This window comes from Citrus clementina, unplaced genomic scaffold, assembly GCF_000493195.1.
Source record: "Citrus clementina cultivar Clemenules unplaced genomic scaffold, Citrus_clementina_v1.0 scaffold_5, whole genome shotgun sequence".
In the NCBI taxonomy this organism is placed as follows: Eukaryota; Viridiplantae; Streptophyta; class Magnoliopsida; order Sapindales; family Rutaceae; genus Citrus; species Citrus x clementina.
In genome coordinates, this window is record NW_006262201.1 from 38,442,960 (window position 1) to 38,464,443 (window position 21,484).

General features: G+C 32.2%; 2 protein-coding genes and 1 pseudogene across 2 annotated transcripts; 1 reads left to right on the forward strand and 2 right to left on the reverse strand.

Moving 5' to 3' along the window:
- Positions 1–3,297: 3,297 nt before the first annotated feature.
- Positions 3,298–4,444, forward strand: LOC18040706 (dof zinc finger protein DOF1.2). Its single transcript, XM_006434360.2, has one exon. It carries the CDS (start codon positions 3,480–3,482, stop codon positions 4,383–4,385), a length of 906 nt encoding a protein of 301 aa, XP_006434423.2. The 5' UTR covers positions 3,298–3,479; the 3' UTR covers positions 4,386–4,444.
- Positions 4,445–9,540: 5,096 nt separating this feature from the next.
- LOC112098205 (ABC transporter G family member 22-like) lies at positions 9,541–10,656 on the reverse strand. Its single transcript, XM_024183853.1, is given in 6 exon segments — positions 9,541–9,762; positions 9,893–10,000; positions 10,096–10,423; positions 10,518–10,543; positions 10,545–10,569; positions 10,571–10,656. Coding segments are annotated over 6 exon segments (795 nt in total).
- Positions 10,657–14,605: 3,949 nt separating this feature from the next.
- Positions 14,606–17,171, reverse strand: LOC18040707 (annotated as a pseudogene).
- Positions 17,172–21,484: the final 4,313 nt, after the last annotated feature.

Consider the following 21,484-nt stretch of genomic DNA (forward strand, 5'->3'; position numbering starts at 1 on the left):
GTTTCAAGCCACAGAATCTGGGAACGTCGAGTTTGTTGTGGAGATGATTAAATTCGATCCGGCTTTGGTCTGGTCTCGCACAGAATTGGGTGGCATATTTCATGCAGCAGTTGAACAGCGCCAAGAAAGCATATGGAACCTCATATATGAGACCGAAGAAAATAGAGATCTTGCTTCTATTGAGGACAGTTTCGATAATGACATATTGCAATTAGCAGGAATGTTAGCACCCGTTTCTTACCTTAGCAAAATCGCATGTCCTGCCATGCAAATGCAAAGGGACTTACAATGGTTTAAGGTGGGTCAATTTTTCTTTTAGCTAATTTTCCCTTGATCATTAATTAAACTAATTGACTCATTTTATGTAGTGAGTCATTTTCTACTGTGGATGTCAATACATTTTAAAATATGAATTGTAAGACTCTACATATAACGGTCTAATTATGAGAAAATAATAGTTATGTACTAAATTAGAAAAATGTCATAGGCACAAATCATCAATTTAATTGAAATGTGTAGATGTTCTCATTTATATTTTATCCATTATCAACTGGTGCTTATTAGCAATATTGATTTATAATGATTTTAGGCAGTGGAGAAAATATAGTGCGACCCATGATGAGAGAACACAAGAATAGGGAAGGCAAAACACCACGGACATTGTTTACAGAACAAGACAAGAGTTTAGCAATTGAAGGTAAGAAGTGGATGAAAGACACGGCAACATCATGCATGGTTGTAGCAACTCTGATTGCCACAGTTATGTTTGAAGGCGCGATTCACATTCCCGGCGGAACCAAAGATTACGGAGATCCATATTTAGAATACATAGATATTACATGCATGACTCCTAAGCATAATTAACATACATAATCCTAGAGGTATCCACAATATCTCCGGGGGGACCCTAATGGATGCATGCATGACTTCTAAGCATAATTAACATATGCTATATAATTTCGTGGTGTTTGTCACTGATGGTAACACTACACTTTGAAAATGATGTTTTTGGGCAGAAGAATATTTAGAAGATGGTCAAGTAATTTATTTTTTCAAAAAAAAAAAAAAGATTGGGATGGATAAATCCCAAATTAAATTTTTAGCCTCTTAATGCCATCCTGAAATTAAAATTCACGTTGTTTATGTGAGAAGATAAGCGGTCAATGATATGTTGTTAAGTGACGAACAAAATATCGACGGTGAATGAGACGTGGAAGCTACTAATCCTCAAAGCTTGTTCACATCTTTCCCAAGATTGCCCACGTGATTGGAATGTTCTCTTATAAATCTTCAAATCAAACATGCCAAACTAGTGTTAATAATGCAAATGTCCTTATGTATTGATGTGGATTGAGACTGTCTTATCGTTGGTTTTGTGATCAAATGAAATGAGGAAAAGAATTGTTCCGTGCAAAATTAGATTATGTGATGGAAGGGCTTTTCAATTTGCTGGTTTTATTGTTGTTTTGAGGATATAGCATATATAATTATTGAAGCCCTAGTGAAAAAAGCTTATAATGAATGAGAAGCTATACCTTTAATTAGCTTATAGAAAATAACATTCTATGTAACGTCCGACTAGAAACCACATTATTTGCCATGCATTTTATAGATCGAGGGGAATTAAGTTCTATAAAGTTTGTATAGTGTAGATCGAGAGGGATGTTGAATATATTAAAATAATACATTGAATTTATTATTTAATCTAAACATATTAATTAATTTGAGAGTAAGAGTCCAAATAATAGTATATATTTAAATTTAATTGATCCAACTTTGATGCAATATATGCAGATGAATGATATTACTTGCATGGCACGTACTATAATTTTATATTTTATAAACGCAATAATTTAACAAACCCAAATCTAAAGGGGGCTTTTGATTTGAGAAAGCTAGCTACGAGCTCACACGGGATTTGCACCGAAAGCAGGGAGACTAACGCGATAAGTTGACCATAAAATTAAACGAGGGATAAATTTAATCACTGACATCGAGAACAGTGACTTGTAGGAAGAAGCACCATGGACACAACCTGTGATGAAGCTAGCATTTGATGTTAAATGATTAATCATCAATTAAAGTTCGTAAAATCTAAGGAATTGAATGGAAGGCAAGCGTGCCACGTAGCCTCGTAAGCACGTGGTCACGGGGTGCAACTAGCCGCGACGGTAGCCTTTTCATTTTTCTAGCACTTTTAATTCCTTGTTCTTCGTTAATCCCCACGGCGGCGAGTTAAGTGTTCACCGTATTAAGTCCATTCTTGCCGACTTCTCACACTATATTTTTTTTAATACTCAATTACTTAACTGCCCATGGCCATGTCATTTTTTTTTTTTTGGTGAGTCAAATAAATTATATATATCGCGTGTTGCTTCTACTCAAGAAAATAATTCGATAAAGTTCTATACAATGATCAAGATACTATTTGTGATATTGCATTAGGTGAAAGAAGAATTATATACTATATATATGTAGGACGATCGACTATTTTTGTCATCATATTGTATTGTTTATTCATTTATTTTGGCACAAAAAATGTTTATAACAATTCAAATAAATCAATGTCATTAATTCGTACAGCAATTTAATAAGGAGGAGATGTTATATATGTACACATTTTATCTTTAAAGTGAACAAATAAATTGATACTTACTTTGGATATGGTGATAGCATTTGACATCCAGTCTCACTTCTTTCGTTTGCGTTGATGCAATATGGTGAGATAACCGTGAAAAAACAAAATTGATACTTACTTAATTAAATGAATATAATGTACACACTTGCACATTGCATTATATTATTATATGATTATATTATGACGTATGTATCATAAATTTTTTCATAATACAGAAATTACATGTAACATATTGGATCAAATAAGAGTAAATTGAGGCTTTTTAGCATATTACAATACAACTCTATTTATATAAATATCTAGTAACATATTGGAGAGCAGAAATAAAAGATCCTGTCAAGTTTTTTTAATTATAAAATGTGTACGCAGGTCTATAATATTCGAAGAGGAAAAAATCATACTATATTGAACCAACTCGATCCGCTTAAGAAAGATATTTTTTAAAAAATAATAATTATTATAAGGATATTTTGGTCATTTAGACAAGCAGAGTGAGGAAAAGAAGAATGACAACTAGAAAGTTTTGACTTATCAACCTCAATCACTCTCACCATGTACCCAATAAAGAAATGCCACGTCAGGCAATAGTGGTACGATCAATCCGCCTTCTAAACAGTAGAGTACTCGACAAATTCACAGTTCACACAGAAATTAAAATCCCCCCACTTTCTTGATCCTAACGACTCGTCAACCGCCCACGTTTATTACCCCTCCATCAAATACAAATACGAACACATTCCGCACCAATCAAATCCACCTTTCGATTTGGATTTGATGTATCTCTTTCTCAAATTCCTCCTCGTCACCAAAGTTGAAGTACTTAATCTAAAACATTTTTAATATGTTCGCGGCTAGTGATCATCATCGTCATCATCAACAAATGTTGCAATATTATGCTTATCCCCCTCAATTGGGATCCCCAATATTATTGCCCAAAAATGCAGCGGCAATGGAGAAAAAATGGAAACCAGACGTTGAAACTGCACCAAGTTGCCCTCGCTGTGCTTCACCCAACACCAAATTTTGCTACTACAACAACTACAGCTTGTCGCAGCCGCGCTACTTTTGCAAAGGCTGCAGAAGATACTGGACTAAAGGGGGCTCCTTAAGGAATGTTCCTATGGGTGGCGGCTGTCGGAAGAACCGCAGAGTCAAATCCTCCAGAAGGAAGAGCCCTTTTAATAATGATCGACCCAAAGCATCGTGTTCTTCTGATCATACTGATGATGCTGTCTCCACACCAAATGGAGGTTCGGATATTGACTTAGCTGTTGTTTTCGCCAAGTTTCTGAACGAGAGTTCGAGTTCTCAGGAGACTGATCTTTCGGCTGCCAAAACCTCAAATTCTTCGACTCCGGACAATGTTGTGCAAAATGATGATTTTAATGTTCACAATGTCATGGGAAACGGAGATCTAAATATGCTAGGAGAATTTCCTCAGGTTTTTGGGCAATTACAAGAAGAAGAGGATCGGAGAGTTCAAGATTTCTTGGAAGATGATATGGTTAATGCACACGGCTTGCAGGCTTTGTTAGGTGATGAAATTGTTGATCATCAGGTTGCTTTGTGGAGTGACCAAGCCGAAACTGAAACTTTGCCTAATTTTACATGGCAACGGGCCATGTTTCAGCTTCAGGATTTTGATTCTTTTCCGGCCGATGATCAGTTGAAGGCTTCAGCAAATCTAATTAGCGATAACTGGACTTCCTTCGATCTTCCAGGATTTGAGCTCTATTCAAGACCTTGATATGTAATTTTCACATTCTATTTTTTTTTTAAATTTATTCCACAACATTATTTAGTTTCCTTCTTCTTGTTGATGGAAATATTTACCGTACTTGCATACCACGAAAAAGATTGGTGCTATAAACATTTTATTATAACATATATACAATAAAATTAAGGTATATATATATATTACTAATTAATTAAGGTTTTATTTTCTTTTATAATCATGCTATAGGAATGTTCATTTATTACTTAACACCATATATACCAAAATCTTCCTTCTTGTTTAGCAAAATTAACCATACAAATTTGAATCAATATATAAACAGACAAATATAAGACATTTACTAAAGAGGGCAGTTTAATAAAGACACCATGACAGTTAGAAATGAATGGATTTAACACAAACTTTGAAGTAAAAATGGTGATAGTTAAAGGATTATTATTAACATTTTAACATATGCGGTTCAAGTGAGTTTTAAAACATGTAAAAGAGATAGTTAATTTCTCCAAACAATGAGGGGAGTTTTATTTGTTTTAATTTCCTGCGTTAATGTATCAGTCTATAATATCAACATTCAACACATGGATTCACTCCATGACATTTCACATCACGTTTTTGAACGGATTGATGGTGAGTCTATTATGCTCTGGCATGATCACAGGCTGTGATGTGAAGTGAAGACCCAAAAACTTGATGTACACACATGGCGCTCATATTACGGCCTCGCGTGTATATGCATGCATGATCATGGAGCAGGAATTTTGGAATTAATGTTTATTAGATATTTAATTGAAATATCGAAGTTTACTCTATTTATCGTCATCGTCGTCATCATCATTGATCAAGTAGTTGAAAGTTGGAATGAGTCCGCGTTTGGTGATGTCAACCCATCACATGGCTGTTGTAGCATGTCGTGTGAAATGAGCTTCATATAATGTGATCACTGAAAACGATTGTCATGTGGAGCTAGCTGTTGAAAAAAAGGGGCCAATTTAAGAATTCTAGTAAAATCATAAAAAATAATAACGAAAAAATGTGCTTTGATTTTACATTAGCTATTTCTGTAATCGATTTTATGATTCTAATTATCAAATCCTAACTTGCTGGCTCCTGCATAAGAAAACTTTATTTATTTATTTATTTTTAAGTTCACAAAAACTTTAAAATCTTAAGTCGGGCTTTGCCGCAATGGTGCGCGCGAGTTATTGCATCTTTTAATACTTGTATTGTGCAATTAATTGGTGGAATGAAATTTATATTTTGCTTGTTTAAATAAGAAAAGAATTGATTAATGAAAGGTTGATGTTATTTGTACGCTAAAATTTAATCTGAACACTCATATTTTAATAATTTTTTATATTACTAAATTAGCCTGAATTTAATTTATTATTAATGACAATTTAATAAAATATGGTTTAACAAATTTTTATCCAACATCATATTTTATCTACAATAAACCACATCAATAATGAAAATTGAATCAATGTTCACGTCGAAACATTGTCTATTACTTACGAACTATAATTTTTTTCATTTTTTTTATTAGAATTGCTAGGAAAACATGGAGTAACATTTTCCATCTTTTGTAATTGAAACAAAAGAAATAAAACCAAGGTGAAGGAAGAACAATAAATTGTATCACACCAACATAAGAAATGAAAGAAAATCAAATGATAAGATTTGTTTTAAATTTGCTTTCTGATCTTCACTCTATCTAATCCTCACACTTTCATGGGTTTGAAAAACAAAATTATGTAGCCACATTAAAGAGAAAAACAAACAAATATCAAACTTTACTATGAAAGGAAAATAAAAGTTAATAAAAATGGAAGAAAGTTGGATTTTTTTTTTTTTGTGGTGATGAATATTTTATTGGGTGTAAATAAGAAAAAAAGGTAAATTTGAGAAATGGGCAATGATGACGATATATGAATTTGAAAGAGTAGATCAAGTAAAAACTAATATTTTGAGATTATTAACTGAGTGCGTAAAGTAAATAAGTGTTCAAAGTAAATTTTAGAGTGAAAATAAACTCATTCTTAATGAAAGGTCATATTACTTTAGTTTATGTAAGCTACATACACTAAACAATTTTACAAAATTATCACTCAGCATCTTCGGCCATGTGGGAAGCAAGTAATTAAATTAATTTTTTTTTTTACTCTAATTTATTACAAAAATTTAATATTGTACCAAAATAAGGATCAGATTAAGAAAATAATGCTTCTATCTCAAGTAAATAAGGAAAACTTAGCCAACTTTGGATGGGTTAATTAGGACCTCCTCTACTCAATCCTAACATAGAGAGTTCAAGTATCTACATGCAACTATAGCAGTTGAGAAATTAGAATGGTGATCTTTAACCTCTCAATTAATTGAATCAGCTCACTTTTTTCTTTTTTTTTCAACAATACCCTTATTAAGAAATAAAAAATAAATATTCATTTTTTATTTTAACTTTCTTCTTTCGTTTACACTCTTATCTTTCAGAATCATCAATACACCCATTTTCATCATCACCAGATAATGAATAACATTTATTTTTAGTTGTTTTAAAGTTTTTATTTTTGTAAAACACAATGAAAACATGGTAAAAGATTCGAGATCTTTTTTTTTTTTTTTCCCCTGTTGTTTTTGTTGGTGGTGGCGGAAGAGTTAGTGCTAAGGTGTCAGTGGTTGTAGATGATGGTGATAGGGACCAGTTGGTGAATGCTAAGAAGAAGATGGCGTAAATTTGGAGATCGTTATGAAGCTGAATATGGATCACTTGGAAATGATGGTGACGTCGTTATATTTGTTGAGTTCGGAATCACATTTATCGGATTTGCAATTTTTTTATTCATTAAACCATTTGTTCATTGTGTTTTAGCATAATAAAATTAAAAAACAATTAAAAATAAATTTTGTTATGGTGATGGAGGAATTCTACGAGGTATCATGTATGTTCATCATACAATAAATAAATGATATTAATAATGAAGAAGAGTGTCATAGTGATTCCTAAAAGAGAGAGCATGTAAGAGAGAGAAAAATTTAAAAAGATAAATATTTATTTTTAATTTTAACGGAGATATTTCTAAAAATAAATGAGACTAATTAAGAAGAAGGGGTTGGTGAGATAAATTAAGAGGGTCAATTATCATCACTCATGAGTTTATTATCATTTTTTGTTTCATGTTGGGCTTTAATTAGACTTCGTTTGTATTAGTCTTTGAGCTTTAATTATAATTATTTTTGTTGGGCTTATACACTTACTCGTGTGTCTTCTGTGTGTATGCATGTGTGTGTGTGTGTGCGCGCGTATATATATATATCCCTAGATGTATATAGAGAAATACATATTCCTTATTTTATATGTATATTTATAAAATGCGGACATAATATATAACTTTTACATTTTATCCTATTATTTAGGTCTTACTTTCATAAAGGCTAATAAACTAATGGCATGTTTGATTTGAAAAAATATAATGAGAGAAGAGGAGAAGAAAGGAGAGGGGGAAAAAAATAAGAGAAAAAAGATGAATTTCATATCCAACCAAATAATGCAAATGAAATTGACTCTCGTTTACACTCATTTTCTCTCTCATTCTTTCCTTTCTATTCCTTACCTCTCCTACCATTTCTTCAAACTAAATATGGGATAAGAGTAACTAATTAAAAGAAAAATGGTTCGATTATAATTTTTATAACCGAGATGAAATATAAACTTCACATTTTTTTTAATAAACTTAACGTTCGACCTCTTATAGAATTAATTACCATTCCATTTGAGAAAATAATATAACACCATTTTAATTCATTTGAACTGATATACCACGTCTCTAGCTTGGTTCGCCATATACGTTTTTAATGTATAGACTGATTCAACCTATTTTGTCAATTATTTTATTTTTTAAAAAAAAGGGCCAAGTGTCCAGCAATTTAGTATTTCACTTTACGTGTACGCCGTATATATTCAAATACTAGCTACTTCCTAACGCTGGGTCAAAAGTACAAGAGGTCAACCTACCATAAAAATCATAAGCGCAAGCATTTGACCGGCATTAACAAATTAATTAGAGAGAGATATACTAATCTAATTTTGACAATTTGAATAAGAAATTAATGACTCGGCTTATGGAAACAGCCACTCACCAAGTCTATAAGTACTTAACTTTAATCAAAAGTTTACCACTGCAGCTTTTTGTATTGTTTTCTCAAGTGAAATAATTAACTTCTTTCTTCAAAAAACTATGGCGAAAATGGACATCTCCAAGGCCATGCAAGTCTTGACGATGGCAGTTTTTGTAGCAATCTTTTTGCTCATGTCCTCTAAGATGGCAACCGCAATGCTCAGTGATGCAGGCCCAGAAACTATACTTGGTTTGTAGATATACCTGCGTACCACTTTGGAGCTAGCATTTTATTTGTTCGAAACTTCTCTTTTGCTATGTCCGCATTTTATAAAATCAAAATTTGTATGCATTCCCATTTAGCAATTAACACCTAGATGGCTTTCTTACATTTCTATTAAGATCACAATGAAAATATTATATTGTCAGTTCTATCCACTTTTATTGGCCTTCATTGTCCCATTTTTTTCTTTTCCATTTGAGATCAATGACCAAAATAAATTTGAAATTTCATCAAATTCATTTGCAGGTCGCAGGGCTCTACTTGCTGACTATAACACAACTGGTCGCGGAGGATATAATTGATGAATTGAGCAAGCTGCAAGCTCATCAACCATATATGTTGCATTTGGCTATGGAATAAAATAATATATATATATATATATATATATATATATATGTTTGTGGGTTCTATGCTAAGTTATTTCTTCATGCAATAACTATGTAATGCCTGCGGCTGTAAGTCAAAATATCTTCTAGTAGTACTTCCAAGATGTTTTGCTTCAAAGGTTATTATGATATGTATGTTATGTCGTTACTTATATTTGTGGAGTTGCACTATAACAAATCAAAGTGAGTCAATAATGATTACTAATTAGTTGTGATTAATTAATTCCTTTGATCTGGATATATAACAAATAATAGAAAAAAAAAATACCCAACAGAAAAATTCACGGACTTTCAAATAAGACAAATATTTTTGTTCGTCAGAAAATTAATTAAGAAATAACATAAATGATTACATATGTCTTCCACTTATTGTTGACTGTTGTAAGCTAAGCCACTGTCACTATTTTCATTCTCCTTAAGGACAAATAGGCCACTAGCCGGTACCCTATGATCATCGGCATCATAGCCCAAACTTCAAGTCCACTATGATCAATTCTTAACTCTCTGATGAAGGGAGGCGAACAAGAATCTGATGAGCAATGGTGCTGGTAGGAATCATAGTTGTTGAATGAAATGTAGCGTAGCCACGACATGAAAAATGGACCTTTCTGCACCAAGTCAATACACAAGGAAATGGATTAATTAAGACCATTATTATGTTTTAGTTGACGTAATAATAGTTTTATGCATTTGAATCTGTGAAAAATCATATGGATCATTTGGCAATTTTCTCCAAACCTGGATAAAGAATCCTCCAGATAGCATGGAGGTCATAAGAACAATGGATGCCAATATTTTCGCTTTCTTTACATCCATGAACGCCACTCCTATGATAAGTTCAAGGCCCTGCATTATTCAAGTTGAAAAAGCCAAGCAAGACTATTACAATTTCACCCAAAAAAAAAAAAAAAAATTGATTGGTATCTGACATTTTATGGCACCTGAGCAGCTAGAATACAGAGGAAAACAGTGAGCATATTCTGAGAAAACGCGATGTAACTTGGCCTCAAGCCAACCATAACACAGATAATCACAAGAACGATTATTGGCAGTATGAGATCTAAAGGAAGATCACTAATGTTTCTGGCTGAAAAATATGCACTGAGTTTGTACATGTCCACAGATCTTTCCTCAGCTAGCATCGCTCTTTCTTGTGGGAATGTGAAAGTAGCGGTAAATAAAGGAAAGAAGCCCCAAAATACTGAAATGAAGAACAGCAGCGCTGCCTGCATACAAATTGAACGAGAATGGTAAGTACTTGCAAATGTTGTCACAAATAGCAAAGGGAAAAATGATTAGGAGTTTATTCAAGTGATGGTTGCCTTTCAGGAATCAGAGTGGCACCAAAGTAAGGCAATGGGATGTGGCTGTGGATATAACTTGTGTTACACAGTAACCAGCTTAAGTACTCATGGCATCCCTTTGAGGCCTCTTCTCAAGAGAATTGAGAATTGTCCACAACAAGTTGCTTGATTTTCCCTTGAATTTAACTTCCACTGCATTTCAAGCTTACCCTTTGGTGGTACAGGTCTCGAGGGCTTTCTTTTTTACAATCCTGAGACTTTTTATCTGTAGGCCTCGTAAGATATTGATATAGAAATCTATGGTTATATTAACATTAAATATTGTTTTAATTTTATTATTTTGTAAAAATCGACATTGTTATTGTCTTTTTAACCTTGTGGACATCAATGTAGAGATCCTTTCTAGTTAATTCTTCGACTTGCTGGTGAGAACTTAACCTTTAATTATTTAGGGAATGAGTTGTTATTGACATGTCCTTTTGCAAGATCAATAGGAAACTCTGATGGGTTCATGGCTATACAAGGAGAACATCCAATTGAAGAGAAATAGTCCACTGCTTCTGAAGCTTTTCTGGAGTATAATGAACTCCTTCATCCAATAATATAGTTTTAAAATTACGTTCAAACAAAAAATTCTAAACATAATTTGTTTGTTCATAAGTAATTTAGTAAGGATATATTGAGTATTTAGAGAGTAAATGCTCGTTTATTTTCTATAATTTAAGTTAAGTGTAAGTTCAGCTTTTATATTGAAGAAAAATCTCAAGATCCTCTTACTGTTAAATATGGTACAATCCTACATTGTTTTTTTTTTAATTTCATTTTACAATAATGTCCTTGTAACAATATTTTTTTGGGATACTAATGAAATGAAAAATGATAATTTATCAAATTAACGATAAAAGTAACATAAAAATCTAAACAAAATATTTTTATATTAATTTATTTTTAGGATTAATTTGGTAAATTACTTTTGAATAAAATAATTATCAGTAAGATAGTTGTAAGGATATTAAACTTTACTTTAAGTTGGCTAATACTTAATTTATTTATAAATAATTATTAACAAGACTGTTGCACTGGTACAAAAGGTGCTAGTTCTTTTATACTAATATTTATTGGTTAATTTGCTAATTACTTTGTTACAGATAAATTAATTAATGTCAAGAATATTGTTGCAAAGGGTGTTATTACAAAAGGAAAAAATAAGGGTAAAAAAGTAATATATTTAACTATAGGAGTATTTTGAGGTAATTTTTTAAAATATAAAGACTAAATAAATACTTAAGTCAAAAATTAAAGATTAAATTATCTGTAAATCACACGTAGTAATATTTGTTGAGTTCAGAATCACATTTATTGGATTTGTAAATTTTTTTTATTCATTAAACCATTTGTACATTGTGTTTTAGCAAAATAAAATTAAAAAATAAATTTTGTTATGGGTGATGGAGGAATTCTACGATAGCTATGAGGTATCATGTATGTTAGTCATAAAATAAATAAATGATATTAATGATGAAGAAGGGTGTCATAGTAATTCCAAAGAAAGAAGGCAGGTGAGAGAGAGAAAAAAAAAATTAAAAAGACAAATATTTATTTTTAGTTTTAACGAACATATTTCTAAAAATAAATGAAACTAATTAAGAAGAAGAGGTTGGTGAGATAAATTAAGAGGGTCAATTATTATCACTCGTGGGTTTATTATTATTATTATTTGTGTTGGGCTTTTATTAGATTTCCTTTATATATTAGGCTTTGAGCTTTAATTTTTTTTTTAGACTGATTAATCATCAGATTACTGCATTACACAGATATTTACAACAACTGCTTATTGTAGCAGAGATATTACACTGATATTTACAATCAGATATACATGATTGGGACTTACATTATTACAATGAATTCTATGAAGTACATGCCCAATACAAATAACCCCTCACAGGAGAGGATGTCCATACTCCACTTGCATTTCGCAAGGAAGAAGGATATAAAGAACATTTAGCCCCCACAATGCTTTTGTGGGGGCTAGAACCGCTGCCCTCACAATGCTTGTGAGGGCAGCAGCCCACCACTTCGGCCAAGGCCGAAGTGGCGGCTTTGAGCTTTAATTGTAATTTGCTTTTGTTGGGCTTGTACACTTGCTTGTGTGTCTATGTGCGTATGTATGTGTGTCTATGTATATTCCTCTAACTTTTACATTTTATACTATTACTTAGGTCTTACATTCACATAGGCTAATAAACAAAGAGTAACTATTAAAAGAAAAAGGGTTCGATTATAATTTGTAGAACCTACCTGAAATATAAACTTCACATTACTATTATTTTTAAATAAACATAACTTTCGACCTCTAACAGAATTAATTATCATTCCATTTGAGAAAATAACATAACACCATTTTAATTCATTGAAACTGATATACCACGTCTCTAGCTTGGTTCGCCGCACACGTTTTCACTGTATAGACTGGTTGAACCTATTTTGTCAATTATTTTATTTCACTGAAAACGAATGGGTATACGAAGTGTGTGAAATGTGAATTGATCAAATTTTATGACGTTATGTGTACGCCGTATATAGTCAAATACCAAAGCTACTTCCTAACATGGGTAAAAATTACAAGAGGTCAACCTACCATTTAATCATAAGCGCATGCATTTGACCGGTATTAACAAATTAATTAGAGAGAGAGGTATATTAACCTAATCTTGACAATTTGAATAAGAAATTAATGACTCGGCTTATGGAAACAGCCACCGATCACCAAGTCTGTAAGTACTTAACTTTAATCAAAAGTTTACCACTGCAGCATTTTGTATTGTTTTCTCAAGTGATGAAATAATTAGAGCATCTCTAAAACACTTTTCAAATAAAATTTTATTATTTATTAGAAAAGTCACATTAGTATTTAGGATTCCCACAAACACTCTAATTAAAATTTTTCAAATAAAAAAATGATTTTCTCTTCAATTTTGTATAGTTGCTTTCTCCTTCTTCAATTTATATTTTATTACTTTTTATTAGGGAGAGAGAGAGAGAGAAGTGCTTTAATTACCATTTATTTTTCTGTTGAAAAAAATATTTATTTGATTAAAATAATATTAACTTATTACTATTTAAAGAGTCTTTTGAAGAATTTTTTTTTTTTCACTCTCTTTTTTACCACATAGGTAAGCAAATAAATATTTAAAAAATAAAATTAATAGAGTCTTTTAGAGATACTCATAGCTTCTTTCTCCAAAAATTTGCGGCGAAAATTGACATCTCCAAGGCCATGCAAGTCTTGACGATGGCAGTTTTTGTAGCAATATTTTTGCTCATGTCCTCTAAGATGGCAACCACAATGCTCAATGATGCAGGCCTAGAAACTCTACTTGGTTTGTAGATATAGCTGCTTACCACTTTGGAGCTAGCATTTTATTCGTTTGAAACTTCTCTTTTGCGATGTCCGCATTTTGTAAAATCAAAATTTGTATGCATTGGTAATTAGCACCTAGATGGCTTTCTTACATTTCTATTAAAATCACAATGAAAATATTATATTGTCAGTTCCATCCACTTTTATTGGCCTTCATTTTCCCATTTTTTTCTTTTCCATTTGGGATCAATGACCAAAATAAATTCGAAATTTCATCAAATTCATTTGCAGGACGCAGGGCTCTACTTGCTGACTACAACACAACTGGTCGCGGAGGATAGAATTGATGAACTGAGCAAGCTGCAAGCTCATCAATCATATATGTTGCATATGGCTATGGATTAAAAATAAATTGTATATATATGTTTGTGTGTTTTATGCTAATGTAAGTCAAAACATCTTCTAGTAGTACTTCCAAGATGTTTTGCTTCGAAGGTTATAATGATATGTACGTTATGTCGTTACCTATATTTGCGGAGTTGCATTGTAACAAATCAAAGTGAGTCAACAGTGATTACTAATTAGTTGTGATTAATTGATTCCTTTGATCTGGATATATAATAAATAACAGGAAAAAAAGAAGAAGAAGAAGAAGAAGAAGAAGAAAATACCCAAGAGAAAAATTCACGGACTTGAGAATAAACTATTTTTGTTCGTCAATAAATTACTTAAGAAGATAACATAAATGATTACAAATGTCTTCAACTTATTGTTGATTGTTGTAAGCTAAGTCACTGTTATTATTTTCATTCTCCTTAAGGACAAATAGGCCACCAGCCAGTCCCCTATGATCATCGCCATCATAGCCCCAACTTCAAGTCCACTACGAGCAAGTCTTAGCTCTCTGATGAAGGGAGGCTCTGATCCTGAGCGTCGGCACTGGTAGGAACGATAGTTGTTGAAAGAAATGTAGCGTAGCCACGACATGAAAAATGGAACTTTGTGCACCAAATCAATACTCAAGGAAGTCGATTAATTAAGACCATTATTATGTTCTAGTTGATGCTATAATAATTTTATACATTTGAATCTGCAAAAAGATCATATGGAAAATTTGGCAATTTTCTCTTAACCCGGATAAAGAATCCAACAGATAGCATGAAGATCATAAGAACAACAGATGCCAATGTTTTCGCTTTCTTTACATCCATGAATGCTGTTCCTATAATAAGTCCAAGGCCCTGCATTATTCAAGTTGAAAACGCCAAGCAAGACTATTTACAATTTCACGGGAGAGGGGAAAAAAAATTGATTGGTATCTGATATTTTATGGCACCTGAGCAGCCAGAATACAGAGGAAACCAGTGAGCATATTCTGAGAAAACGCGATGTAACTTGGCCTCAAGCCAACCATAAGATAGACAATCACAAGGACGATTATTGGCAGTATCGCTAAAAAATATGTACATGCCCGCAGATCTTTCCCTAGCATGGCTCTTTCTCGTGGGAATGTGAAAATAGCGGTAAATAAAGGAAAGAAGCCTCAAAATACTGAAATGAAGAACAACAGCAATGCCTGCATACAAATTGAACAAGAATGGTAAGTAATTGCAAATGTTGTCACAAACAGCAAAGGGAAAAATGATTAGGAGTTGATTTAAGTGATGGTTGTCTATCAAGAATCAGAGCGGCACCAAAGTAAGACAATGGTTATGCCTGTGGATATAACTTGTGTTACAAGTAACCAGCTTAAGTACTCGTGGCATCTCTCTTTGAGGCCTCTTCTCAAGAGAATGGACAATTCTTCACTACAAGTGTTAAGTGCTTGATTTTCCCTTGAATTTAACTTTCCCTGCATCTCAAGCTCACCGTCTACTGGTACAGGTCTCAAGGGCTTTCTTTTCTACAACTTTAAGGCATGTTCTCTGTAGGTCTCTCAAGATACTGATATGAAATTTATGATTATATAAATATTAAAAACTATTTTAATTTTATTATTTTTGTAAAGTTTGACATTGTTATTGTCTTTTTAACCTCATGCACATCAATGTAGAGGTTCTCTATTGTCAAGTATTCGACTTCCTGGTGAGAACTTAACCTTGAATCTTGTAGGGAATGATTTGTCATTCACATTTCCATTTGCAAGATCAATAGGAAATTCTGCTGGGTTCATGGCTATACAAGGAGAACATCCAATTCAAGAGAAATAGTCCATTGCTTCTGAAGCTTTTCTGGAGTAAAATGAATTCCTTCAACCAACAGTATGTTTATCAAACTCGATGAAGAGTCTACCAGATGGCTGATGTGTTGTAGTCATCATTGTCTTGCCATCCTATGCAATAGATAAAACAATCAGAAACTATATATTTTTGGGCACAAAAGTTTAAGGGTCTGCATATGTTTAGTTCCTCGGCAATGTTTTGTAGCATCTGAACGATCCTTAGAGCGGTTATTGAATCCAGACCTGATGTTGGTTCATCTGAGAACAGAAGTAATGGATTCAGCAAGATTTCATTGCCTAAGCAGACTCTTTCTCTGGCCGCCAGAAACTCCCCTCACATATTTCCCTCCAATTACCGGTTGCTCACAAGTCAATGCAATATTTTATCAACTTTATGCAATCATACATGCCCAAGTAAGTGATGGTACCACTGTTAAGTTTGATCCTTCAAAAAGATTTAGCAGAGTTGTTTTGCCTCCTCCTGATGGTCCAATTATGTGATTCTCGGCTTTGGTGCATTTACCGCCTCTTGCTGCTACCTTATATTTTCCATCTTCAAACTACAGTATAAAAGGAAGACAATTAGGATATAATTCTTTCTCAGCGTTAATTTTCAGGACTAGAATATTGAATGTAGTTGATCAGTTATAGTATATACCTGGAGATATATTGGTAAGGTAGTTCATCTTGTAGCTTCTTCAACCACAAGGAATCTTGATCTTCTCGGCATCTAGAGGCGACAGACCGGCTGCATTATATGCATTATCTCCTGAGTACAAAGAGTTTAAATGTCACAATGAAAGCTGTTATGAGTAATCAATATGAAAAGAAACGGTTCCTTATTGGAATTGGAAGTCGGCAGTTCTATGACATTTAAGCAACTGCTACAACCCTACTAGGATTAGTGGAACCATTCTCATCAAAGCTTCCAGCAACATTGTTAATAAATTCATCTACATCGACCAAGAATTCAGCACCTATTGACCTTGTTTCCCCTTTAGACTTTTCACTGCCTGTTGATTTTGATTTCATCTCAAAACTTTGAATGCTTTGTAGAATGCTAGTGGCATCATTTGGAGCTTCAATCATCTTCTTAAAAGTCCCAGATTCTTCATCGTCTAAGCTCTCCATGCAACTCCATCTTTGCTCCAACATGAAGCAAGGAGAAAATGTTACTTAGCGCAGAAAAAATTAAACACAAATCATGAGAAACTAAGCAATCATTTCATCACCAATATTTTGAATCAGAATAAAAAATTTCCTCTTAAGGATTGAAAAGAAAGATTATTGAATATGGAATTTGAGATTTGAGTAGAATTGGCACCGCAAGCTCAAGAGCAAGAGAGAAATAGAGAGGTACAAGGGCAGTGCAATGAGAGTGTAGCAGTCTGGCTTGAAGATTATATAGGGCCAGCAGGAGTTTTCGGGTAATGTGCGCTAGAAATTGTTACTAGCAAGTAACGGATCTCCACATCCAATGACTTTCCCTATAACGTCTAAATCCTAAAAGGTCTTCTCTGTTTGTGTTTTTCCTCATAGAAATTGAACAGTGAACACTATGTTACACGCCCATATGACCAGGTTAAATATTTTGCCAAAAAATATAGATAAATTTATCATATAAGATGAAAATAATGTCTCATTGTCAATTCTCTTACTCTTAATTGGTTGTAAGAGATTGGCATGTGGGATCAGGCAAGCAAGTTAAAGTAGTTTTCACCACTTAAAAGTGGAGGAAGCTTGGCTTGATAAGGAGGCTAAGTACAGGTATAATAATTAATATAATGGTCATCTCAAAGATCAGATAAATTTAATATATTTGGTAGTTTTTTTTTTTTCCCAACCTCGTTGAACAAAATTTAAAGTATTAAAGAAAAATTTCGTATTGTGAAATTCAGATAAAACGATTAATTCCTAGAATTGATATTTCACAGTACAATTCCCTCCACAATCAAAGGAGGGGAGGGTGCCATAATACGGCTTACTTTTTCTTTTTTTTTTTTATTATTAAAAAGAGGAAATCAAAGTCTTACAATTTCTGTTAGTTTAATATTCATACATAATTATATTTTATCACATTAAACTATTTTTGTTGAATTTGATTGGAAAAAATACTTGTAAACGTTAAGAAGTAATCTAAAATTACATCTGACACTTAATTTAAAACAGCGCTCAACTACCCCATATTTAAAATAAATAAATAAAAAGCCACAGTAAAAAAAAAATTCGTTTGTCTCTGTTTGTAAACTATGAGACCTATGGCAGATTTGGAGACTTAAATTAGGGGACTTCAATTTCAAAAATTTTAATTTAATTTAGGGTATTTATTTTATTTTAATGTTCACAATGAAATCCATCATTTAAAATAAATAATTTATTATTATTATTATTTTAAAATTTAAGAGAAAATAGTTGAATTTGAGTTTTTGAAAATTAAATATCTAAATAAACAAAACTATATGTCTATTGAAATTTGAACTAAGTCTCCAAAACTACTAAATAACTATCTTACTACTAAATTATGAGTATTTTGTTATATAAAAAACACGTTCAAATTCTTTTTATTAAATTTTTAAAAAAAAGACTTATTGTACATTTAAAAAAAAATAATAGCTCAAAAGGGGGTCAAGCCCGGCCTAAGCCTCAATTGGGTCTGCCAATATTTGAGACTGAATTAGAATAAGGTGAATGCAATTACGCGAATATGGAATTAATATTGAGGTCATTTGATTTCGGTGAAATAAAAATCGATTGATATTGCGACTTGGGAATTCAAACATGAAACTCTTAATGATACCACGTTAATTAACCTAAAAAATCGATATCAATGTGAATGAAGTCAATATGTTCTCACGGTAAAAATATATTTTAAACAAAATAAATTATTAGTGGCCACGAACATGGCGTGGGGTGTGTTTTAGCCGTAAACAGCGACTACGATGACTTCTTGTAAAGAGAGACAAATGGGAAGACAACAGGAAGTACAATGCCATAACCATACGAAAATTTATAGTTTAAATATATGTAACGACGGTTAACATTTGGTTTGTGATGTAGATAGGAACAAAAACATGGGCGGTGCCCTTTCTAAATGGGAATGTGGAAACCAGAAAATCGTTGGCCCAATTTTCAGCGGATCGACAACGACAATGGTATCGAGTTCAGAGCTGGAAAGTTCTATAAATTTCATTGTTGTCCCGTATTGACAGCACTGGAGGTCTCGTAACGTCAACTGTTTGGGACTTCTATTTTATGGGTTTCTAGATTCATTAAATGAATGCTTTACACGTACTGTAATGGACTCACATTCCGATTGGCACTTCAAAATCATGAGGAGAATATATCTGTGAGGCTTATGAAACGCTTACTCAATTTCACAAGATGGTTTAATTAATTCCAAACAATCCGTATGCGACAAATTTCAACGTGCAATAATATTAGCAAGCACTCTTTCTTTTCTTCACCATTGATACCCTCAAATGCAATTAGTTTCTAAAATAGGGAACGATCATTAATATGACAAACTAATAGAAGGCATATATGATTTTTTTTAATAAAAACAAAAAAAAAGATGTATTTTGACCCACTTCGGTTTCAGATCGTTATAATTTTATTATCTCCTGATAATTATACATACCATTTTTATGTAGATCGAGCAAGAAATATTCCAAGACTATATATGGACTCAATTTTTTTCATGGCTTGTTCGGTGGTTTGTGTTTTGTCATCGTATTAGGTGATAGTAATTTCATTTTTCATCTGAATGCCATTTGAATGCTGCTTGAAGCCCGTCAGTTTTTTCTAAATTCATTTGATAACTTTTTTTTTTATAGGTGGGGTTATTTAATTCACCGATGAGCTTTGCAACTGATATTGACTTTCAACAATGGTGCAAGAAGAGATGTTCAAGAATGAGTATTTGATGAAAACTTTTCTGGCATATTTAAAATTACGTTCAAACAAAAAACTCTAAACATAATTTGTTTGTTCATAAGTAATTTAGTAAGGATATCTTGAGCATTTAGAGAGTAAATACTCGTTTAGTCCCTATAATCTAAGTAAGTATATGTTTAGTTTTCATATTTAAGAAAAACCTCAAGACCCTCCTACTGTTAAATATGTCACAATCCTACATTATTATTTTTATTTCATTTTACAATAATATCCTTATAACAATATTCTTTTGGGATACTAATGAAATAAAAAAAATGATAATTTATCAAATTAACCATAAAATTAATGTAAAAATCTACACAAATATTTTATATTATTTTATTTTTAGGATTATTTTGGCAAATTAATTTTTAATAAAATAATTATTAGTAAGATTGTTGCAATTGTATTAAACATTATTTTAAGTTGGCTAATACTTAATTTATTTATAAATAATTATTAGCAAGATTGTTGCATTGGTACAAAAGGTACTAGTTCTTTTACACTAATATTTATTGGTTAATTTGTTATAGATAAATTAATTAATATCAAGAATATTGTTGCAAATGGTGTTCCTGAAAAAGGAAAAAAAATATAATTAATTACAATAGTATTTTAAAATATAAGGATTAAATAAATACTTAAGTCAAAAACTAAGGATTAAGTGAACATTTACAAAGTAGTTTTATAAGTTTAGATATCCTCATTCTTTTATGAAAGTCCATCATTAAAGTATACAGTGACTATATTAAAAAGGAAAAAGAAAAGAAAAAAAAAAGTAATAATTTTTATGGTATCAAAGTGAAGATTCAAAATAGAAAAAATTGTGACCGACAATATATAATCTGAATGTTAATAAGATCATTGAGGGGTGTACGCAGCTGAATTTTGCTAATTAGACACAAGTCGTACTTAATCAGTCAATGTTTACATGCCGATCTCTGTCGATAGCAACATGATCATCTCCGAAAAGCAAAACGTGGCGACAAATTTGTGTACACTGTTCACATCCCCACGTTTTGAGGCACACAGCAGCACTTGTCGTGTGTCGTCGACATTACAATACAAGTGAGAAATAGTAACTACAATAATAACAATAATAAAATTCAGTTAATATGGGCCAAGCCAACTTGCTCCGCTTAGACTTGGATGTGTTCCGTTCATATTCATTATTCAATTCAAGAATGGCGCCAGACCTGTGCCTTGCTTGACAATGCGTTTGTATTTGGGCTCAGCAGCTTGCAGTTGCATCGTGTAATAAGCTGTAAATTGCGTTACGTTATTCATATTATTATGTACTCGTACAATGTATTGGACTCGGATTTTAAGCACTTAACAGATTAAACGGCTTGGCTTCAAATTAGGCAGAGCTATTAATTAGATTTTTAAAGTTATTTAAAAAAAAAAAAAGAGTTTAAACGTACTTAATAATAAACCAATAATGGTAGTAATTAATAACAATCAAAATTGACGTCCTAAGTACTGCTAAATTCTTTGGAGCAAAACCCGCA

Excerpts from the sequence above, each read along its gene's own strand:
- LOC18040706 (XM_006434360.2), top strand. The coding sequence starts at position 3,480 with ATGTTCGCGGCTAGTGATCATCATCGTCATCATCAACAAATGTTGCAA.